The sequence below is a fragment of the Dysidea avara genome, chromosome 11 (genome assembly GCF_963678975.1).
Source record: "Dysidea avara chromosome 11, odDysAvar1.4, whole genome shotgun sequence".
Lineage (NCBI taxonomy): Eukaryota > Metazoa > Porifera > Demospongiae > Dictyoceratida > Dysideidae > Dysidea > Dysidea avara.
In genome coordinates, this window is record NC_089282.1 from 7,498,775 (window position 1) to 7,520,426 (window position 21,652).

A 21,652-nucleotide genomic window follows, 5' to 3' on the forward strand; every position below is an offset into this window, starting at 1 on the left:
AAGCGCAAGGTGATGTCAGGAAAAGTCCCAAAAAGAGTGTCAACCAATCCAGTTACAGCTCCTGCCCAAACAAAAATCTGCAGAAGGTGTGGGAAAAATTCACATCCCCGCCAGCTTTGCCCTGCAAATAATGTCGTCTGTTTCCGCTGTAATAGGAAGGGTCACTTCAGCTCTCAATGTCTATCAAAAACTATGGGAGAAATGACTACGTATACCCCACCCTACCAGAAAACGGATAGTGACATACCAGACGATGACCCATACTCTGATACTGTTTTCCTTAGTGCTGACGCAGTTTATGTCGATGCTGTAAACAAAACTAATTCTTCCCAGTGGAATATCACAGTTACAGTTTGAGTACATGCAGTTTTGTTTAAAGTGGATACTGGAGCAGAGGTAGCAGCTTTGTCAGAGAAGACATACCAGCTATTAAATTCACCCAATAAAACTATTTAGTGTGTAGAAACTATGTATTGAGATTGTATGCTTTACAGCGACAAAATAGTGCTCAACCTACTAAGCCATGTACTACTTCCAATGAAGGAGAGTCACTCTATAAAGCATTACATGCTGATATGATATGGATCTGTAAGAGTAAACAATGGACTCCATACAAGTAATCTTACTACATCTATACAACTAACAACATTAATATTTTACAGGTTGTCACCATCCATTGGTACTACTAAGTCTTTAAGTGCTACTTCCTGTAACACAATTAAACTACAACTTACCACTGACTGTAATACACCAACAACAAGTGGAATCTACTGGGTACAGGATATGCAGGTATGGATGTGTACAGCATTAATAATAGTAATATATAGTCCACATTGTGTGCTGTTTAACAGGTTTATTGTGACATGGAAGAATTGGATAGTGGAGGATGGACATTAGTGTGGCAACATTCTTATATGGAACATCTTCCACTCACTCACAACATGACATTCTTCAGTGATCACTACAAGAATTGTACCACACGAGCATCTGGATGGTGTAACATACCAAATAAGGCAAGATTTAGTGAAGCTACTGAACAAATGATTGTGGCATATCACAAGGGAACTGTAGTGTATGCTTACAAGGGTCTCCTGAATAGGAACATTGATTATAACTGGAGTGGAGCTATACTACTAGACTTTGTGAAGATTGTGGACAAGTGTACACAACGAAATGGGATCCAACCAGCTCCTGAAAATAATATTGCTATTGGTCTCACTTTTGACAAGTGGTCACCATACAACTACAAGGCTAGCTGTGACACCTACTATGGTTCATTCACAAGTCCTATTGATTGTCGATGGGAAAACTGTCACCTACCATCATCCATTTCAAGCAGCAAAGAACATGTCCAAATGACAGTAGCCATTTTTGTACGCTAACAACACTGACAGTAAACAATAAAACATTTCAATAAGAGTGACACAGTATGAACACACAAGTTAGAACTTCTCCACTTTGTTGTTAAATTGTTGAACATGTAGTACTTATTTGTGACTGATATGTACCTTTTACATGTTTGAAGATTAAGACTATTAAGTAAATGGTACAATTGACAGAATATGTATGTATGGGAGCAATTTCTACAAAACTTTCTATTGTGGTACCAGCATCAGTCAAATACCGAACACACACTGACAATTCTGTGTGATTTCTTAAATCTGTTGATTCATCACACATCAATGACAAGACTGGACTAGACAGAAATTTTTCTGTGTTTTTCTCGTCAAAATATTGACCAACAGCTTTTATCATTTCTGCTGATGTTGCTGCAGATGTGTAGGTAGCATTGTCAGGTGTTTGCTGTTGCCACCTTGCAAGATTATCACTTTCATCACATTCTGTACATAATTCAATCAAACTTTGATAGTTAGTGGTATGTGCAATTTCATGTTTTAGTAGCCAATAGACAATTTTTATGTATTTACATAACATCATTAAATTCAAACACCTGTCAGAATCTGATGCGCCACGACTGTAAAGTTGAGTATACACTGAGCCTCTGCATGTCATGTTTTCACACAATCCAGCCTGTGATATGGCTAATTTGTGTGCCTATGGTTCCTGGTGTTTCAAAACTCTATTGTTTTTCTTAGTAGAACCAGTAGCTTTGGGCCATTTTGTAAATGGCTTAGTTATAAACACACCATCTGATCCCTTAGGAAGGCCACGTTCACCACTATAAAATTTTTGACAAAATTTGTAATAAGCTCCCTTCTTCTGGGAATCAAAGCTCAACCATGGATGTTTAGTTTTGAAGTTTATTGGTGTCTTACTTTTTCATAGTGGACAACTCTTTCCAAACACACCACTTTTGTTAACTATTGATCTTTTACTCACTTTTAATTTTGGAGGTATTTCTTCACTGGATGTGTTATCAGCTTCAACCTCTGTCTCACATAAACTATCACTGCTAGTTTCAGGCTCGGTTTGCCTATCAGAAGTAGTAACACTGGCTGTGCCAGTACTGCTGAAAGGATAGCAATCCGAAGATGTAGAAACTACACTTAGTCTATGAAAAACTGTTCTCACTGAGCTCCGTGTTGTTTCCTCCTCACTATGAATAACATCTTGATGTGAACTACATGTAGCCATTGGTTGCTCCACTGCTGTGGCGGCTGTGGTGCCCGCCATGGCTGAAGGAGTGCCGCAGCTACTCGATGTAGTTGAATCTTTTGCTGACTCCAGTAACCCACCTTTACGTTTACCAGTTTTCTCATAAAATGAAGTTAATGTTTTCTGCATAACTCATACTAAAATCCAGCTATATTGTAAGTTCTATTTTAAACACGTGTCCACTGAGTTGAGTGCTCAATATTTGGAATCATGATTATTGCACGTGCACAACTAATTAGCAGGGGAATACAATTCTTCTTTCCAATTGGAAATCTCATAACGGAAAGGTTTAAGTACTGTATATAGCTTACCAGCCCAAGTTGTCTTGTTTGTGTAGCAATTACTTAGGATTAGGAACTACAGTGGTCCAGGATGCTAGCTACTGTATTCTAATACTTTAGAGCATCTAGGTTTCTCATATCAATGTTTAAGTCCAGTATGGCTGATCACAGATGCACAGTGGTAAAATTACAGTGTTAATTACTCCTTTGGGGTGGATGGCTGGGTGAAAGTCTATAATTTTATGATACTGAGCTAGCTACACTTCACAACCTTATAAAACCAGTTGAAATAGCTAGTTGCCAGACTAGCTAGACAAGGTTGTAACATAACATTGTTGTGTTTGTGTTTTTGTACAGTTGGTAGAGGTTGATGCATTACTAGCTTGATTGTTTGGTAGTTGTATATGTATACATGTATATCCCAAGAAATATTTAAGCTTGTGTCATGTTACATAATTTTTTAACCTGGAAAAAATGACGTATTAGGCTGTATGAGATTGAATCTGAGAGCAATTATTTTAGACAGTTTTGTGTGCCATTTTAAATCAGTATACAGTGTAGTTCATTCACAATTTAGGGGGGTCTGAAATTTTAGAGGGGGAAAGTCCCCCCCCCCCCCCCCTAAAAGCTCTAGAATAAACACTGGCACAGCCAAGCCCAAAAATGTCTTCAGACCAACCCCAAACCCTTCCAGAAGTTTCTATGAAATTTAAAAACAATGTCTGTAACAGAATTTCATTCTGACTAACTGATTCCTTCAGCCAAGCCATAGATCCTAAAGGATCTATGGCCAAGCAAAACTCGACAATGGATATAGCTACGTGGGCTTGATTTCTTCACTGTTCGATGTTGCTTCATCCTGAGATATGTCTTTTTGCCGATCACACTAGCTATGTACAATACACATGCATTATGGGCTTGCCTTTGTTTTTCTTTGTGTTCCAGTTCTTTTTGCTGACAATGCCAGCAAGGTGTTGATTCACGATAGCGTGATGCAGCTTGGTTGTATTAGTCAAGATGTTGGTATATCTTGCCTGTATTTTCTGTATTGACTGGATTTATTTCAGAGACACTTCTTGTACTGTTCTTCATTTGTAACGCTGTGTAACAGACTGAAATAGGTTTTTTCACTACCATAATTTACTTTTTTCGTCGTAAAATAATTTTCATATGTAAAAACTTGCACAAAAATTTCTTACACAAAAAGGATTGAACTACTTTAATAGAGCAGTCCTTCACATAAATCATACCAAAATATTTTTACACAAAAATATTATCACAAAATTTTTTTGCACAAAAACTAACTGAAAGCGAATTATGGTAGTTATTTAAACAAGGAGACAGCATCAGCTAAAGTTGTTTTTCAGTTGTGCCCTGGACAAACATACGTTTACAAAGGTACATGCATACAATTTCAACAGTAACAATATTAAATAGGGCTAAAACGAATATTCTAAATGAAAGAGAATGAATATTTTTATTCAAGAACAAATAATAGAATATTCTATAATATAGTATAATACTGAAATATAGTGTATATGTGATATTTCTTATTATTTGTACTCAATTGTAAAACATCATTAAAATTTGATATCTTAAAATCTCAGTAGGCAGCTTTTGAAATGAACTAAAAGTGTCTGATGATGTAGCTACTAGATGTGTACCGATAAGGATTTTCAGTTGTATCAATATCCGATTAATTTGTACCTAAAAGAGCTGAATACTGATTATATACTGATTAAATTATTTTATATTCTGTAAAGTGTAAATCAAATAGAGCTACAGGTGTAGCTACTGCATGATGTATATTCTATTGATTTGTAGCATTGAGAAAAGAGAAGTGATGTAACTTTGCTATATTGCACAACTACCTATGGTGGTGTGGTCTCTATTACACAACCCAGACAATTAGGCATCACAGATATTTTAATACATGCTCCCTTGTCTGGTGTTTTGATTAGTTACCAAGATGGCTGTTGTACACAGGTGATCACTTTAGTTTTCCTGTAGTGCAGTTTTTTATTCTTAAAGTGTAGCTAACAGTTATACTGTTCTGGGTAAGAATGTTTTAACACTAATAGCAGTATTCACATGTGCAGTCATATGGCTTCTCGTAATTTAGCATTTTATAGAGCGGCTTTCTGTTTGTTTGTAGTGAGCAAAAAGGCTTTTCATAGCTGGCCATGCAAACTAGCTAATCAATTCATAGAGCATTTGTACCCATTATTACTGAATATGGAAGGCATATCGGCAACTGATCTGATCACCCTCGTGATAACCAATCCGATTATTGGTACATCTCTAGTCCAGTGTCTGATGTTGTTGAAGTTGTAGAGACTGACAAAGATTCCTCATTACTAATTTCGATGTTTCGAATTACAATAATTGCTTTGAACGAATTCGGAATTCGAATATTCGGTATATTCGTTTTAGCCCTAATATTAAATATACTAGTTTAAAGTTATTTAACTCAGTTAATGAGGTGGGCAGGCTGTTCCAGATAGTCATTGAACAGCTTGCCCACCCCCTTAGGTGAACGAAGTTGCTATTGTTCCGGCAGCTGGAAATATGTTGTCAGGGCTATTGTTCCGGCAGTCCACTAGATTTCTCTCACTGTCAAGCATACTAGTTGTATGCTATGCCCCAAGTATTCAACTTTATGGTATGCATCTAGTAGGTTGCCCCAAGTACTTGACTTTAGGGCATGCATCTAGTAGGTTGCCCCGAGCATTCAACTTTAGGGGATGTGACTAGTAGGCTGCCCCCAGCATTCAACTTTAGGGGACGTAAAAAGTAGTATTAGCATTAGGGTTAGGGTTGGGTTCACCTTTGTCTTCAATATAATTAAAGAAGTTACTCCATTCGGAGATATATAAGGTAGAAACTAAGGGAGTTGGGTAGCTGGGAGCCACGTAGCACTATTGCTAAGACTCTGGGTTCAGCCACTGGAGGTTCCAGGTTTGATTCCCGATCAAGACTTTTGTGTAGCACTATTGCTAAGACTCTGGGCTCAGCCACTGGAGGTCCTAGGTTCGATTCCCGATCAAGACTTTTGTGTTGTTTTTTTTTCATTTGAGGACCCCACATGACTAACAGAACAATAGCAACAGCCTTAGGTGAAAGCAAAGTGTAATGCATGGCTACTGTTCAATCTTGATGAGTAGATAAGGCTTGCAAATCATCAGTAATTTTGGTGACAACTGGATTGATTGCTGCTGTGCTTTTCCTACTGTTTTTAGTTTGTAGCGCTGTAGCTATAACAGAGTGGACATAGCTAATAGCGAAGCGTAATAGCTACTCCACTTTCGACTCAGTAACTGATGCCTGGGGCCATGTGTTCATACGAAAACATTAACTCTGGCGCCATCCTTTCTTATGATGTGGTATGCATGGGTTCACCAGTAATCATAATGTTACAAAAAGTAAATAAAAATTATTAGGAATTTTAAGTTCGATTAATGATCATAGAAATAAAAGTAGGGAAACAAGGGAGGTGGCCTACACCTGCAGATATATACTAGTGGACCACATTTAATCCCTAATTCAGTCATGGGTATAGGAAAAAAATGTCCACTAGTATATCTATAGGTGTAGCCTACCTTCCTTGTTTCCCTACTTTTATTTCTATGATCCCAAATGAAAATTCCTAATTTTTCCTTATACTAGTAAATGATGTGCTACATGAGTGTACCATGTTGGCATAAGTTGCCAAGACATTAAATCACAAAAGCTGACAATTGATTAATAATGCACATTTATTTGCCATATTTGGTAAACGTTGAGCAGTTTGCCATATATGGTCATCACTAGTTCATTATTATGGGATAGTCACATGATCAGCAGTCAGTGATGGTGACACACCCACAAAACTGGATGGTATAAAAAGAGACTACCCATAACACTTCATCATAACACAACTGATCATTTACTAACTAACTACAAGTCAAGCTGTGAACAATGAAACACACTGGACTGATAGTGATCATAATATACATTGTAGTAGTTACTATCACTACACAGTATGGGTGAGTATTGTCTTCTTCAGTTAGTATCAGATTATTAGAATGTGGCTACTCTTTCAGAGAGGGAACTCAACTTGTTGATCACGACATAATGAAGGTACAGTACATACATATTTGTACACAGACTATTGATATTGCACATAGCTACAAACAAGAGTTGTGTTGCTGTGCATTTCTAGGCACTATTGTGCAATTGTGTGTGCATTTCTTTGTATGAATGCATGTGAACGAGCAGGAAGAGACTTTCATGTTCAGTATACAAACATCAAGCAAGCAGAAAGCTAATAAAAAGCTTTCCTTTAGGCAGTTGCAACAATGGTAGCAGCAGTAGTAAATTCTGACCCTGTCACATAAATTCTTACCAGTATTTATGCATTATTGGAAATAGGAGACTGTGAGCCTACCCAACAGTATCCTTCAGTGTGTACATAGCAACTATTGAGGTGTTTGCAAGTAAAATAAAATTTAGTATAGTAATTTTTACAGCGACAAAGCATTGCTCAACCTACTAAGCTGTGTACTAGTTCCAATGAAGGAGAGTCACTCTATAAAGCATTACATGCTGATATGATATGGATCTGTAAGAGTAAACAATGGACTCCATACAAGTACTCTTACTACATCTATACAACTAACAACATTAATACTTTACAGGTTGTCACCATCCATTGGTACTACTAAGTCTTTAAGTGCTAATTCCTGTAAAAGAATTAAACAACAACTAACCACTGACTGTAATACACCAACAACAGGTGGAATCTACTGGGTACAGGATATGCAGGTATGGCAGCATTAATAATAGTAACAGTCCACACTGTGTGCTGTTTAACAGGTTTATTGTGACATGGAAGAATTGGATGGTGGAGGATGGACATTAGTGTGGCAACATTCTTATATGGAACATCTTCCACTCACTCACAACATGACATTCTTCAACAATCACTACAAGAATTGTACCTCACGAGCATCTGGATGGTGTAACATACCAAATAAGGCAAGATTTAGTGATGAAGCTACTGAACAAATGATTGTGGCATATCACAAGAGAACTGTAGTGTATGCTTACAAGGGTCTCCTGAATAGGAACATTGATTATAACTGGAGTGGAGCTATACTACTAGACTTTGTGAAGATTGTGGACAGGTGTACACAAGCAAATGGAGTCCAACCAGCTCCTGAAAATCAAATAATTATTGGTCTCACTTTTGACAAGTATTCACCATACAACTACAAGTCTAATTGTGATACATATCATGGTTTATTCTCAAGTCCTAGTGATTGTCGATGGGCAAACTGCCAGCTACCATCATCCATTTCAAGCAGCAAACAACATGTCCAAATGACAGTAGCTATTTTTGTACGTTAACAACACTGACAGTAAACAGTAACACATTTCAATAAGAGTGACACAGTATGAACACAGAAGCTAGAATTACTCCACTTTGTTGCTAAATTGTTGAACATGTAGTATCTATTTGTGACTGACATATACTTTTTACATTTTGCAAATTAAGAGCATTAAAGTGAACAAATTACACAATGGCACAATTGATCTGAAGCACACAGAATATTGTATGTTAAGTGCATGCACTTATGAGTAAGCACACAATGGAGCAGTATGATTTACCGCAGTCATTAAATGCATACTAGCACGTTGTTAAATTCTCCAGTGTTCAGGCCAATAAAAAGATCACAAATAACACACAATACAGCAACTACAGTACATAGGTCAATATCACATTATATTATTTAAATGCAGTAGACATGCACTTGCCACCAGATCTTATTCCATATTAGTGATGTGTGATATGCCAAAAATAATATCTATTTTTACATATGCCTATCATTGGCAGCTCAATATTTTAAGCATTCCGATAAATACCTATTGCAGTTTACATATAACTACATATGCTAAAATCAAGCAGTGGCATAGCTACCATCGAGGCAACCTAGGCAGCTATTTAGTACTGCAAAAGATTGAGATATTTTAATAGAGCAGTCACCTACTTCAACTTGAATAACCTCGCCTGCTAAAATTTCCTGGATACGCCTTTGCCAATGATAATTCACTATGAGGCCATCGTTAATCAGCAAAATTCACCCTACCTGGTATGGTTGCAAGAAAAGCAAAGTTAGACAGTAACAGCACCCTACATAAGTAGATTACTAGAGAGTAGCTGGAATGATGGTACATGATTTCCAACCATGGATGACAAAGGATTTACAGAATTAATGCAGCAACTAGAGTCTCATTATGAGATATCCCACAAGACAACATTTTCAAGAGATAAGTCATTCCTACAATGTACAAAGAAATGAAACAGTAAGTTGAAGCAAAACCCATAGATATCCTACAAAGCAAGAGCAAATTAGCTCTTACAACTGATGTTGACTTTAGTGGCTAATGATGCCTATCTTGGGCAAACTGTCATTATTTAACAGCAACCTTTGAATAGGTTTTACTCTGTCTTGCAGTTAAGCACTTTACAGGAATTGCACACTGGTGCAAATATTGCTGCTTGCTTAAGACAGATCCTTAGCAATTACAGCATTGACTAAGCTTCAGTATCTACTATGGTAACAGACAATGCCTCTAACATGGACCTGGCACTGCGACTTGGAGAATGGAGTATTAGGCACACTTACAGTTATGTGTCCTTTATTTGCAAGACCATGGGTAAGCTTTTCTGCTTCTGAATGGTGTGTGCTGAAAGACCTTGTTCAAATCTTGCAACCCCTAGAAGAAGCCACACAGAAGCTTAGTGCCGAACAAAGAGTATCTTGTAGTAAAGTAATCCCTTTGTTGAATGCTATATTGGTTGAACTCCAGAAGAATGTAGTTGACAAGGATGAGATGAATATTCCTGATGATGAGGAAATTTAGGTACCAGAAAACCAGGGAAGCAGTGTTATTATAGTTAACGATCCCAGAATTCCACAAATTTTGCATAACATTTTCTCCGTGAACCTTCCATTGGAGAGTTGGTTCAATCATTTCGCTGCCATACAAGTGATTGATCAAACAATTGGATTATTTTGAGGGATTCTGGGGGCGAGGAATACGATGGTGCAGTTAGTTTTCTGTTACAAATGTCTGTGTGGTGTTTTATGCCAATTGTAAAATTATTTTGCAATATAGTTACCACAACGTGTTCTCTTAGCAAGAAACAGCCCAGCACATGTTAGTTACACCAATGCAAACAATTTTGTTCATGCAGTTTTCAATATTAATGTGCTAAAGTTAGCAAATTTGCACCATAAGTAGCTTATCTCTTTGGTGTCCCACTTTGGTAGCTGTCACGGAGCTGTACATTAAAAGAAAAATAATTGTATAAGCAGCTATAAATCAACAGTACAACTCCTTGCTTTGCATGCACATTGCATTTTTGGGTGGAGGTGACTGGTACAGAGTGGTTGCACTCCACCATGTGCATACTGTTTTCCCATCCATAAGATACCGAATGCATGCAACTATTAAGTGGCCTTCTATGGAGGTGACCTTTGTTCAGAGGGTCTTACAAGTAAGGCTGCACTGTGGTGCATGTACTAAGGTATTTATAACAGAAAACAGAAGCTCAAAATGTTATTGCAAAGCTAAGTTATAAGCATTGTGCCATTTGTGGGACATTTTTTCAATGGAAAGATACAGAAATACTGTACGTATTGTTGCCCATTTTAAAGGACAAATTTGCTTATAACTCCACCATCCAATGACGGATTTTTAAAAACTAAGTGTTTTTTGAAATTCTCAGGGAGTACTGCACAAGGCTTTACTAAATAAAAACTATTTCCATTAATTTTAAAATTTTCCTGGAATTGCTACTATAGTTCTAAAGAAATTCAACAAGTAGTTGCAGGTTTGATTACGTCAGTAGAAAAGAGATGGCTAAGTTACACACGAGGAAGATAAAATTCATATAAGTATATGTCAGTATCGGATTGGCACCATGATGACAATGTAGCAGATAGACATAATTATATATATTTTTATTTCAAAACACTTGCTCACATGCAACAAATGATTTTTATGGATGCAAGGAGTTGCATTCTCCAGCATTACAATGTTCGTTATTACAACTTAAATGTACTGTCAGCTATATTTGTAGCACCACTGTCATTATAAACAAGCTATACTGATTCTTTACAGCAAAATTTCTAATAAAATTTGCAGGTGTAGATAGGCATGCAATGCTATATCGGATCAGCTACATACAATTAACAACTTGAAAATTTTATTCACTATCAATTATCAGAATATCAACAAAATCTCATATCGGTGTAACACTTACCTCATGACCACCATAGAGATACATGTACATACAATGGTGAGGTTCAAGTGTGAAGAAGATATTTAAAAACATGTAGCCATTCGTATATGCAGTCAGCACACTGTAATGATTAGAACCTAGCACTGTTTGTCACTACACGTTACATACACCTTCACGTGTGCCAGAAATAAGCGTGCAAGATATGATAAAATTTATTAATGTATGATACGGGTACCTGTTGTACGATGAGCATGTAGTTGTAATGGATGTTTGTGATGGAGCTAGGTCAGCCTCAACCTCTCTATATTTGCAGCTACGGTGGCATGCAAACTTTTTCTTCTGGCAGAGACTGGAACCCATGGCCAGTAGGCCATTCTTTCTTCTCCAACAGCATACTCATTCCTCAAGTGCTTTGATCTGTGTAATATGACAAACCACCAAAAATTATTTCAATATTCATGAGTGAAAATATTTTGTGTAAATTTTATTTGTTGGTTGAGGCAACCACGAAATGTTCTTATGCTGTCAAATATTTCCTGAACTATGGTAGATACTTGCTCTTGACAAGTAATGACCATCTATGCTAAACAATTAAATGATCCAAAGTATATTTCAATCCACACAAAAGCAGCCAGGCTGTGAAAAAATGGTGCGGCCTTGAAAAGCCTGGGTGAAAAAAGTTGTGAAATCAAAGGTGGCAGCCAAGAAATGGCTGCAATAATGATAATGCTCATAAATTTTAAAACAATGCACACAGCCATTATTAACATTTTTTTAGCATTAACATCATTGCAGCCATTTCTTGGCTGCCACCTTTGATTTCATAACCTTTTTCACCCAGGCTTTTTAAAGCCGCACCATTTTTTCACAGCTTGGCTGTTTTTGTGTGGATTTCACTTCTTTTGTACTTTATAAGGCCCCCAAAACAAGCCTATGGCTGACATTGAGGTTTATTTTTACTCACATTTCTTATTTTCTATGTAGATACAATGATGATCATTGAAGACAGACTTATAATGTATTTCATTGCATAATTTAATTTGATATTATTGTAATACTCTAATAGAGTGCACAGTTTTGGAGGACTTCTAATAGAACATACATAGAATGTTCTAGAACAATCTAGTAAGTACTTCTATTGGTAGATCTATAAAATTACAAACGTTTGATTATAAGCAGATTTCAACTAGAAATTTCATCAATAAAGCAGTGAGGTGATCAGCTAAGGTAGCAGTGGTTCAGTGGGTAAGGATGCTGGTGTTAGGTATGGAGGTCCCTGGTTCGAACTCTGGTAAGTTTTTTTTTCAACATTTTTTGCACACTTTTTTAACCCCACGGTGACTGCTCTATTAGAGTATCTCAATCCCGTGATTTTACACTTGCTTGATTTTTGCTTTATAACTTTGTCGCTGTGACTCTATTAATATTCAAACTATCAAAAGGCACTGCCACGATGATCAGCCTATCTACACACCAATTTTCAAGTTATTTCTATACTAAGTTTACCCTGTAGCCGTGACAGAAGTGTGATCTTTTTTTATGCTAATAAACGCTCATAACTCCTTGAATGTTCCTTAGATTCATAACAAACTTGGTACATGAATCCACCATTACACGCTCTTCATTTGTGCCAAAGATCGAGGCAGTTGAGTTACATGTTTGCATTTTATAGCAATTTTTGCAAAGTGTGCAAAAAGAAATCAAAGCCCTCATAGCTCCCCGTATGGCATAAGAAGAAAAAAAAATGAAGAAATTAAAATGAAATTTTGAACGTCCATATCTCGCAAATGGCTGTTGTGAATTTAATCAAATTTGCTGAGGGCATACCATACCTGGGAGACAGCTATAATGCAAAAATGGTGTGCTTTGGAGAAGGGGCCATGGAGCTATGCACGTATGAGAAAGCTGTTTTCTTTTTTCCTGTTAATATACTCACGGTGTGGTCGCTGGCTTTCTTGGCAACACGGCACACTACCGTGTGTCTTGATACATAACATCAGTGTTGTGTATTTATGTATAAAGAATGACACGCTGATACAGAACTATAGATGCTTCAGCCTTTTAGTGCTATAATTAGACAAAGATGGTACTTTGTACATTTCTATTTAAAACACTTCGATTCCACAAAATAAATCACATGCACACTCCACCAGAGGGAGAAGATGAAACTCTCTAGTATATCAGGAGCATAATGTAGTTCTCTTTGTAAAATAATTTTAATAATGTGAAAGTTTTACTGAATTTTTTTCTCTAGCTACTAAATGCATATACATATATATGTAACTAGCCAAAGTTTCCAAGCATTAATCATGTGACTTACTACATTTAAGCTTTTAGCTTTACAATAAGTATTAAAGAACGTGGCTAAATATCTTTTACCACTATAGCTACGTCAAGTGCTATGAAAGATTGAGATACTTTAATGAGCATAGTCTGGATGTGGCTCACAAAAGAAGCTGTGCTGCTGTACTATGATGCATTAATACACTGTGACCTGATTGTCCAGGATGACCCAACCCGGGATCAATCCTGATGTGAACTATAATAGCATGCAATTGTAACATATACCAGCTCATTTGGGCTCTCTCTACCTCTGCTCTCTGACTATATTATCATCATCTACTATTTAGGCTGAGATTGAAATCAAATATGGAGTTTACGCATTACTTCTTCAGTACAATATGGTGGCTATCTGTGTAAAGGCTGCACCCATGGTAAGAAAAGATTTTTTGAATGTATTTTTAGCAGTATGCTTTCACTTTTGCCTCCTGCTTGGCAAGAAATTTTTGAAGTAACAACAATTATAGTCTAAGACTTGCCGCAATTAAATTACTGGAGAGGTTCCTAATAGTCACTAGTGATAATATGTAATTACACAGATGGTTCACTACATACATATGCCAGTAGCTACATATGTACTTTGAACATCTTCTTACTAGAATACGGTGATAGTCATACAGTAACATGCAATACAGTATATTGTGACATAAAATTTCATGACACTGTCTGTACATATGATGTCGCATGGTATAAATTGAACGTGGCAACAAAACTCACCACAGTCTTAGTATGTTATGATTATTCATAATTGTTGAGGATTTAGTTGAAATACGCTCACCACATTAAGTACAAGTAATGTTGTGAGTCACTAGTTGTGACATATGATATCAAACAGTACGATAGTACTGTTTAAGTAGGGATCGGGGTGGATTTGGTGCGCGCCTCAAATTTCGATCCCTCAAAAATCATCCTAGAAATATATCACACAGCAAATAAACCTTTTACTAAAGAGTCTTCAAGTTTCTAACTTTATTTCTAGCGTTATATATCAGGAAACGACTAGAAAAGTGCTGGAATTTTATTTCTAAAAAATCACTAAAACAGAAATTTTCGTCTGCCTGCCAGCCTGCCTGCCTGCCAGCCTGCCTGACCACATTCGCAAGGCTACAGGCCAAACGAAGCAGCGAAGGATCACTATTCTTTGCCACAATATTTAACTCGCTGCTGGGATGTGCCTTTTCGGGTTCCGACGAGTGTCTGCCTTCTGCGCTTTGCCTTTCCTTTTATCTTCAATTACGGATCGTCTTCTTCTTTTCCAGTCACGGAGGCGTTAATAATTCGTATCGACACTTTCCTTAGAGCAGCCGTATTCGGACGCCACAAAACTAATAACGGATTCCGTACTGTAAGGGCAAGTAGATGCCTGTATAGCAACACTTGCAAAGCGATCAAACAGCCTAGTGAAGTAAGAACACACTGCCACGCCCTTATCAATCAGAGCGCACGCTCGTACTTAACGATCAGTGGACCACACCCATTATTAATGGTCCAGCTGTAACTAATTGTAGAAAACAGGAGATAGAAACCCTGCATGCCTTTCAATTTAGTAATCGAGCAGCTTGCATAAAGCAAGCAGCAAGATCGAGATACTCTAATAGAGCAGTCAGTGCCAAAGATCAATAATAGCTATATACCTATACCAAAAAAAGTTAACAAACTAGTGAATTTAAAAATTGTTAATTTAGAAATGGAAGTAGGGATCAAGCGATAAAAACTACTGAAACAAGTGATTTGAATGATGGCAACTATTACAACATAGCTTTGTGGGGAAATCCCTACTTTGGCATTGAACATATATGGTGACGTGGTGAGATGCCAATGTAAGGATTTCCCCACAAAGCTATGTTGTACTAGTTGCCATCATTCAAATCACTTGTTTCAGTAGTTTTTATCGCTTGATCCCTACTTCCATTTCTAAATTAACAATTTTTAAATTCACTAGTAGCTATACTCATTCACAATGTGTGCACATGCATACACAACACTACAATATGTAATAGTTGTAACACGGGCATGAGGGCTTTGCCTGATATGTATGCCCGACTGCCCGAGGGCATACATATCAGGCAAATCCCGAATGTCCCGTGTTACAACTAACATGTAACACTTCTTAGGCTGATAGCCTATTCAGGATGATCAACCACCCAAGCCAATACGAGTGCAGCCACTGGATGTATTATATATGCATACCTAAAATTTTCGATTATGGGTCAGCAGCTAGTACGTTTTGGTTATGTTCAGTTATGATAAACGGACATATCCTAGAGATATCACGGAGAATTTCCTTTATGCGAGTTTAATGCTTTAATCAGTGCTATTGAATCGTTTACGGGAAGAAAACTACGCAGTTCACTAAAGGCCTAGACAGGTAAGCTTGCTTGTAGAGTGGTTACTACGTGCAGAATGGTAGCTTCGTCATGGGGGTGTGTCCGTATTCAAAAATGTGCGGAAACAATCGAACGAATAAGTTATAGCACTAGTTTTCACCTTAGCCCAACGTTTTTCAACTCGTAGAATGGCAAGGGTAACAAAACGCTCTCCGTCTATGTGGTTTTCATGGCGAAATCTAAGTTGTACATCCTAATCACGTGAGTATTATTCGATCTCCACAATCGATTTCGGCATCTACGTCTATGTAATCACTGCCCAGCTGTAGACTGGCTACATTTCATATGTAGCCCGGCTAGCTGGGCTACATACGAAATGTAGCTCGGGTGGCTCCTTTGATCTGAGGTGTGAAAGTGTTACATAGTATTATTTACAATACACACCACTACACTACAGTACACACTATACTGTACATACACACCACTAAAGTACAATACAGTACACATCATATGTGACTTGCTGAGTGAAAACCAGCCGTTTTAGCAAAATGCTATTTTGCCATAAAACCACACTGGGTAAAAATACGCGTGTTACATGAAAGATTTACGCACACTTTAATTGCATTCGTACACACTGAACATAAGCTCAAATTAATAAAACCTATATACCAATGGATTCCCCTTTTCATGGAGAGTAAGCAAATGTTTGTTTCTTGTTTGCACAGCAAAGGATACATGAGTCATGGGCGCGTATTTATGATGCAGTAAAAACAGTGTTTATCATCCTCATTTTTTAGATGGAATGGCCTTCATCTTTGTCGACATGGAAGAATACAGGGAAGGCACTATACCTTGATTGATTTGCCAGTTCATAATGCACAGATAAAATAGTTACTTAGAATTATGTAACTGTTCTATTAGAGTACAACACTATTTCTCTGCATTGGCTTTAATGGATTTAAAACTGGATTTCTCTGATCACCTGAAGCTCAAAAGCCACAAGCCTGAGGGCTGAGGGTACACATATCAGCAAATACCTCATAGCCATGGTATAACTATTACATAGACCTCACACATATGTACCTGTGAAAGTTGACATCAACACTTTCCAGATGTTCCATGATCTCCATGTCAGGAGAAGAGATGTGGTGTAATGTGTGTACAGCAGATAATAACTCTCTGAACCCCTTGATCACTGTCTGCTCATTTTGTTCTCCTGCTTTATTTGTAGGAGTGTCACCCTCCATTGTTAACTGTGAAGTAAATATGCATGCTATGCATTGGACCAATGGGAAGATGGAGACAAACAACATTAATTAAAACCAGTCAAACTGGTGAGACAGGCACTCAGTTGCAACATTCTGCAGGAAGAGGAGGAGGAGCAGCAGGAGAAGCAGCAGTGAAAGTAGCACCATTGTGTTTATATACCCACCCATTTCCTCCCTCAGCACTAACCAGAGCTTTCCCCAGTAAAATAAAGTAGAGCAGTTAGCACTATCAATTTGCTACCAACATCAGTCATTTTATACATTCTTTTTACATCAAAAAATTTTTGGAGTAAGTAGTTGATGCTACACACTCTACCACTCTGTATGGAAGCCCCCTGCTAGCAGTTGTCCCACATGTTACTGTTAAATGGGTGGTACTGTAGAGAGTAGAAGGAGTTTGGTTCAGGATATATAATATGTAGGTCCCTACTAAATATTAAATGGTAGTAAAGCCCTGGTCATTTCTTTGGAATTAATCAATAAATGACCTTGATTAGCTTGAAATCACATGATGCCTCATGATAACCTGATTACCATTCCAGTCTATGACACGTCATCCCATTCTCCCAACTTCTAGTGCATTACTCCCTATCCCTGTGATATTGAGATACTAACTTGGGAGAATGAGTTAATGAAAGGAAATGCTCCAAATCACTGCAGCAGGCTAGCTGTTAAGTTTAGCTGCTCACCTGTTGAGTAGGCAGCATTGTCATAAAAAAGATAGTTTACTGCATTATTCAGCATCAAAATATAGTACAGGTTCATCATGTTGAGTGATAACAACATTAATAATGGAACTTGAGGCAGTGAGGGAGGAAATGTTCAATGCAGGAATGCTGTTGGCAACCATGCATTCCACAATTGCAAGATTCAGCATGGTAAATGTCATGAATCTGCAGTAATGACCTAAAGATAGTGATGACCTAAAAGTGCAGTTGCAATGCTCAAATTCATTTGTGTAACCCTTTCTTGCAGGTGAAGAAGTTGCATAGAAATATCTCTAGCATAGATTACTTACGGCCTGTAGACTCGAAGATACTAATATGTAAGGCCATCCCAAGTGGTATTCCGGGCTTGTTTCTGGTCTTGCGATGAGGGAGGGAGGGAGGGCTTGGCCATTATACAAATTATTAACATTGAAGACACCACATTTAGCACTCAAAATCTATTCAAACCACAAAGCTCTTCTGAGATATTATAGCTACTATTATATTCATGCATGTAGGTATAAAACGCCACATTGGCACAATTTACAAATTTATACAAACATTAAACAAACCTGCATGGCTTCTAACAGCAACCACCTGTTTATGAGATGTGCATTAAATAGAATTACGCATGCGCTATACTAATACTAGGCATTCCAGTATCCGAGATTTTTTAATAAAAAAATTCTCCGTATATTCCCCAATAGAACCCTGGCACAAAATAACAACTCGTATTTAACTTGGGATTGCTCCGTCGTCCAAGCTCCAATGAGGACGAAAATCACTGTGGGGTTTGTCCACACGTTGATCATCATGAAAATCTTAGTTTTATCGTGCGCGTTACATATAAGCAAGTTTTGTGTTGTTTTGTAATCTTTTCAAGCCTTATAATGTATGTAGAATGCTTTAAAACTTTAAAAAACGTACTGTTGGGTGGAAGGTAGTCACTGGTGCTTACTTTAAAGTGCGTAGTTACTTCGCTCGGGTTAGCGATTTTCAGCTCCAGAGCAATCTTCTGATGGCTGTGTCATCAGCTCAAAAGTATAAACCACTTCAAAGTCGGCATAACAATACCATAATTGAAACCACAACTCCACCTTAGGTATTGTTGCATCATTGCGGCACCTCCACTTTAGTTGTTTACTTTTATAAGTTGTTAACTTGATGTTTTTACTTACTTGACATAGCCTCTTGCCTATAGGTATACACCATTGTATTGAGAAGTGTGCAATAGGTGAAACATATTTGCTCACCACAAAGTATACAAAGATAGCTGAGATCTGATACAATCTGAAGTTACTCTCATTACATGTACAAACTTGCAGATAGAAGCAACTGCAGTTTCAAGATAGTCCAGATCGCTAGATAGCTTCCTGATTCAATTGTGCCATTTTTCCCTTTAAAATGTATGGGGAGCCCCAGAGAAAAAATGTACCTTTTTTCAGTTTTTAAGCACTGTGCATGCCAAAGTAGCTAATTCCAACCCAACAAACTATATATTTCTGAGATCGGCAATCAATACTCTATCTATTGAGCATATAAAAAGCCCATTTTTCCAAAATTTAAAAATCGGGCTGGATTGCCTACTAATACATGTAACTGGTGCGGACGGGGACCAGAAACAGGCTACCACTTGGAATGGCCTAAGAAGCCTCAGCAAGAGACACCATCCAGATCCATAGCAATGTAGTGGCAGCAAATCATAGATAGCTAATAGACAAACCATTACTCATAGTTAATATGTCTTTTATATAGACAGTGTGACTGTTAGAAAAGATCGAATTACTCTAATAGAACATTTTACTTGGGATGTAGTCGATCTGTTTACCTGTTGAGAAGTCATGTATAATTGTTTAGTTTTGTATGTAGTTATTTTTTTTTTTTTTGGTCTTGCCAGGGCTCCATACTTCTTAGTAATAACTTGGTAATCCTGAGACTGGACTCCTAACCCTTTGTTCATGTAATTGTCAATTATTATGATGTTTATCTCTCTCACCCTATTACAGCAGTCAGGCAAATGTTCAGTTATATAGTAACTGTTAAAATCATTCTGGCGAAGGGTATAAAAATTTCCTAGGTGGTATGTATTTGGCAGAAACTTGCTATAAGATTCAAGCTTGAGCTACAGCAGTCACCCTAATACAACAGTCCAATAAACATTAAAATTATACTTGATAATTAAAATCACTCTCATTTTCAATCTCAGAAGGTCAAATTTTCAAAAAAAAAAAATGAGGGGGGGGGATTTGACAGAATCAGCCTCAGTTTAATTTGTATAACCTTCACACAATGCTTCTGGTGGACTAATGTTAACAAAATTCTTGTACGTATACCTTGTGTTCACAAGAATTATTGGTGCCATGCCTGGGTAACCATAATAGTGATGAAGTTCGAGACTGATGGCTGGATACTGCCATGATTTGATCATCAGTCATTCAGTGTTACTGTAATAGTGTAAAGGAAATTGTCAAGATATAAATTCATGAAGTTGGATATATAGATATGACCACTCAAAATCTGAACCTGTCCGTGCATAAAACTAACTACATAGATACTAGGTGAATGATGTCACCATTGTAAATTCTTGTTCATACTATAATAACAATATCTACACAGCATAATTCATACACAAATACTGACTGTATTTATTCCGTCTATGTTTTGGTGTTGGAACTAATAGTCCAAAAATTCTACCTTGGCTCAACCAAAAATAGACCACAGCTCTCGATAGTGAATAACATTAGAGTCATTTATAGATTTGAGGTTCGTTTTGTCTCGTTATAGGGAGTTTTTTAAAATAGTTGTTCCAATACTAAAATAAAGACGGGGTTAGAATAGGTAGTATTGGAACACTATTTTTGCTGTGCTATGATTTTAATATTAATATTTATTAATACTGTGCAGGCCTCACAAGGAGCATACATGCACAAAGTGATTACATTACAAAAATTATAATATCTTTTGTTTAATATAAATTGGCTGAGATCAGAAATATTTACATCATCATTTGATAGAGAGTTCCATAGCTTGATACTACTTGGAAAAAAAGAATTTGAGTAAGCATTAATTCTTGCTGGTAACTGAAAGAATCTCTTTGGGTGTCCACGTGTAGAATGGTTAAAAGGGTGAGGTGGAAGTAGTCAGCATAATAACAAGGTCATCTTAGCTATATATATATGTTTGGGACCTGCATGATTGATTGAGATGGTCTTATTAAAGAGGTGGTTGCTAATGAGGTTTCAATGTATAATATGAAATGACCTGCTAATAATGAAGTTGTACTTGTGTAATGTTCTAGGGAAGGTATCATAAAATTATACTGAACATTCTTGTGCATAGTTATTAAGACAAGATGTCAACATAAAAAATTTTATGTGTGGTATAAATTCAATGTTGTAAGGAAACCTTTATTACCTACCAAGGTGATGAATTAACTATACTCTTTTTGGTCTATAGTTAATTTCCATTAGCACAGACCATAGATAACCTATGCACAGACACATTGCTGTAGTCAAAGGTTTATTTAACCATTACCACATGTATATTTGTCTTCTTAAAATGTTTCTGGCATGTACGTATATGTCTGTTCATGACTCTGCGTGTATATACTTGTCTACATGAAGTATGTTGGTACATTTGTTTCTTTGTACCTACACTGATGTCTATACTCATCTACTGGTCTGCCTATACCCACTCATAATTCATGATCATAAGCATAAAGTATTTAGGTAGAAGCAAGTAGAATGATAGGCTGTACATTCTACTACAGTTGGTGTATTGGACACTGAGATATATAGGCAGACTGTCTATGTATTATGAAGAG

The 21,652-nt window shown here is 37.1% G+C and overlaps 1 protein-coding gene across 1 annotated transcript; it reads left to right on the forward strand.

Annotated features, from left to right (window-relative positions):
* Positions 1-7,010: 7,010 nt before the first annotated feature.
* On the forward strand, positions 7,011-8,285 carry LOC136237643 (uncharacterized). The gene is made up of 4 exons (XM_066027860.1): positions 7,011-7,016; positions 7,406-7,527; positions 7,574-7,700; positions 7,752-8,285. Exons 1-4 carry the CDS (start codon positions 7,011-7,013, stop codon positions 8,283-8,285), a joined length of 789 nt encoding a protein of 262 aa, XP_065883932.1.
* The last annotated feature ends 13,367 nt before the right edge of the window (positions 8,286-21,652 follow it).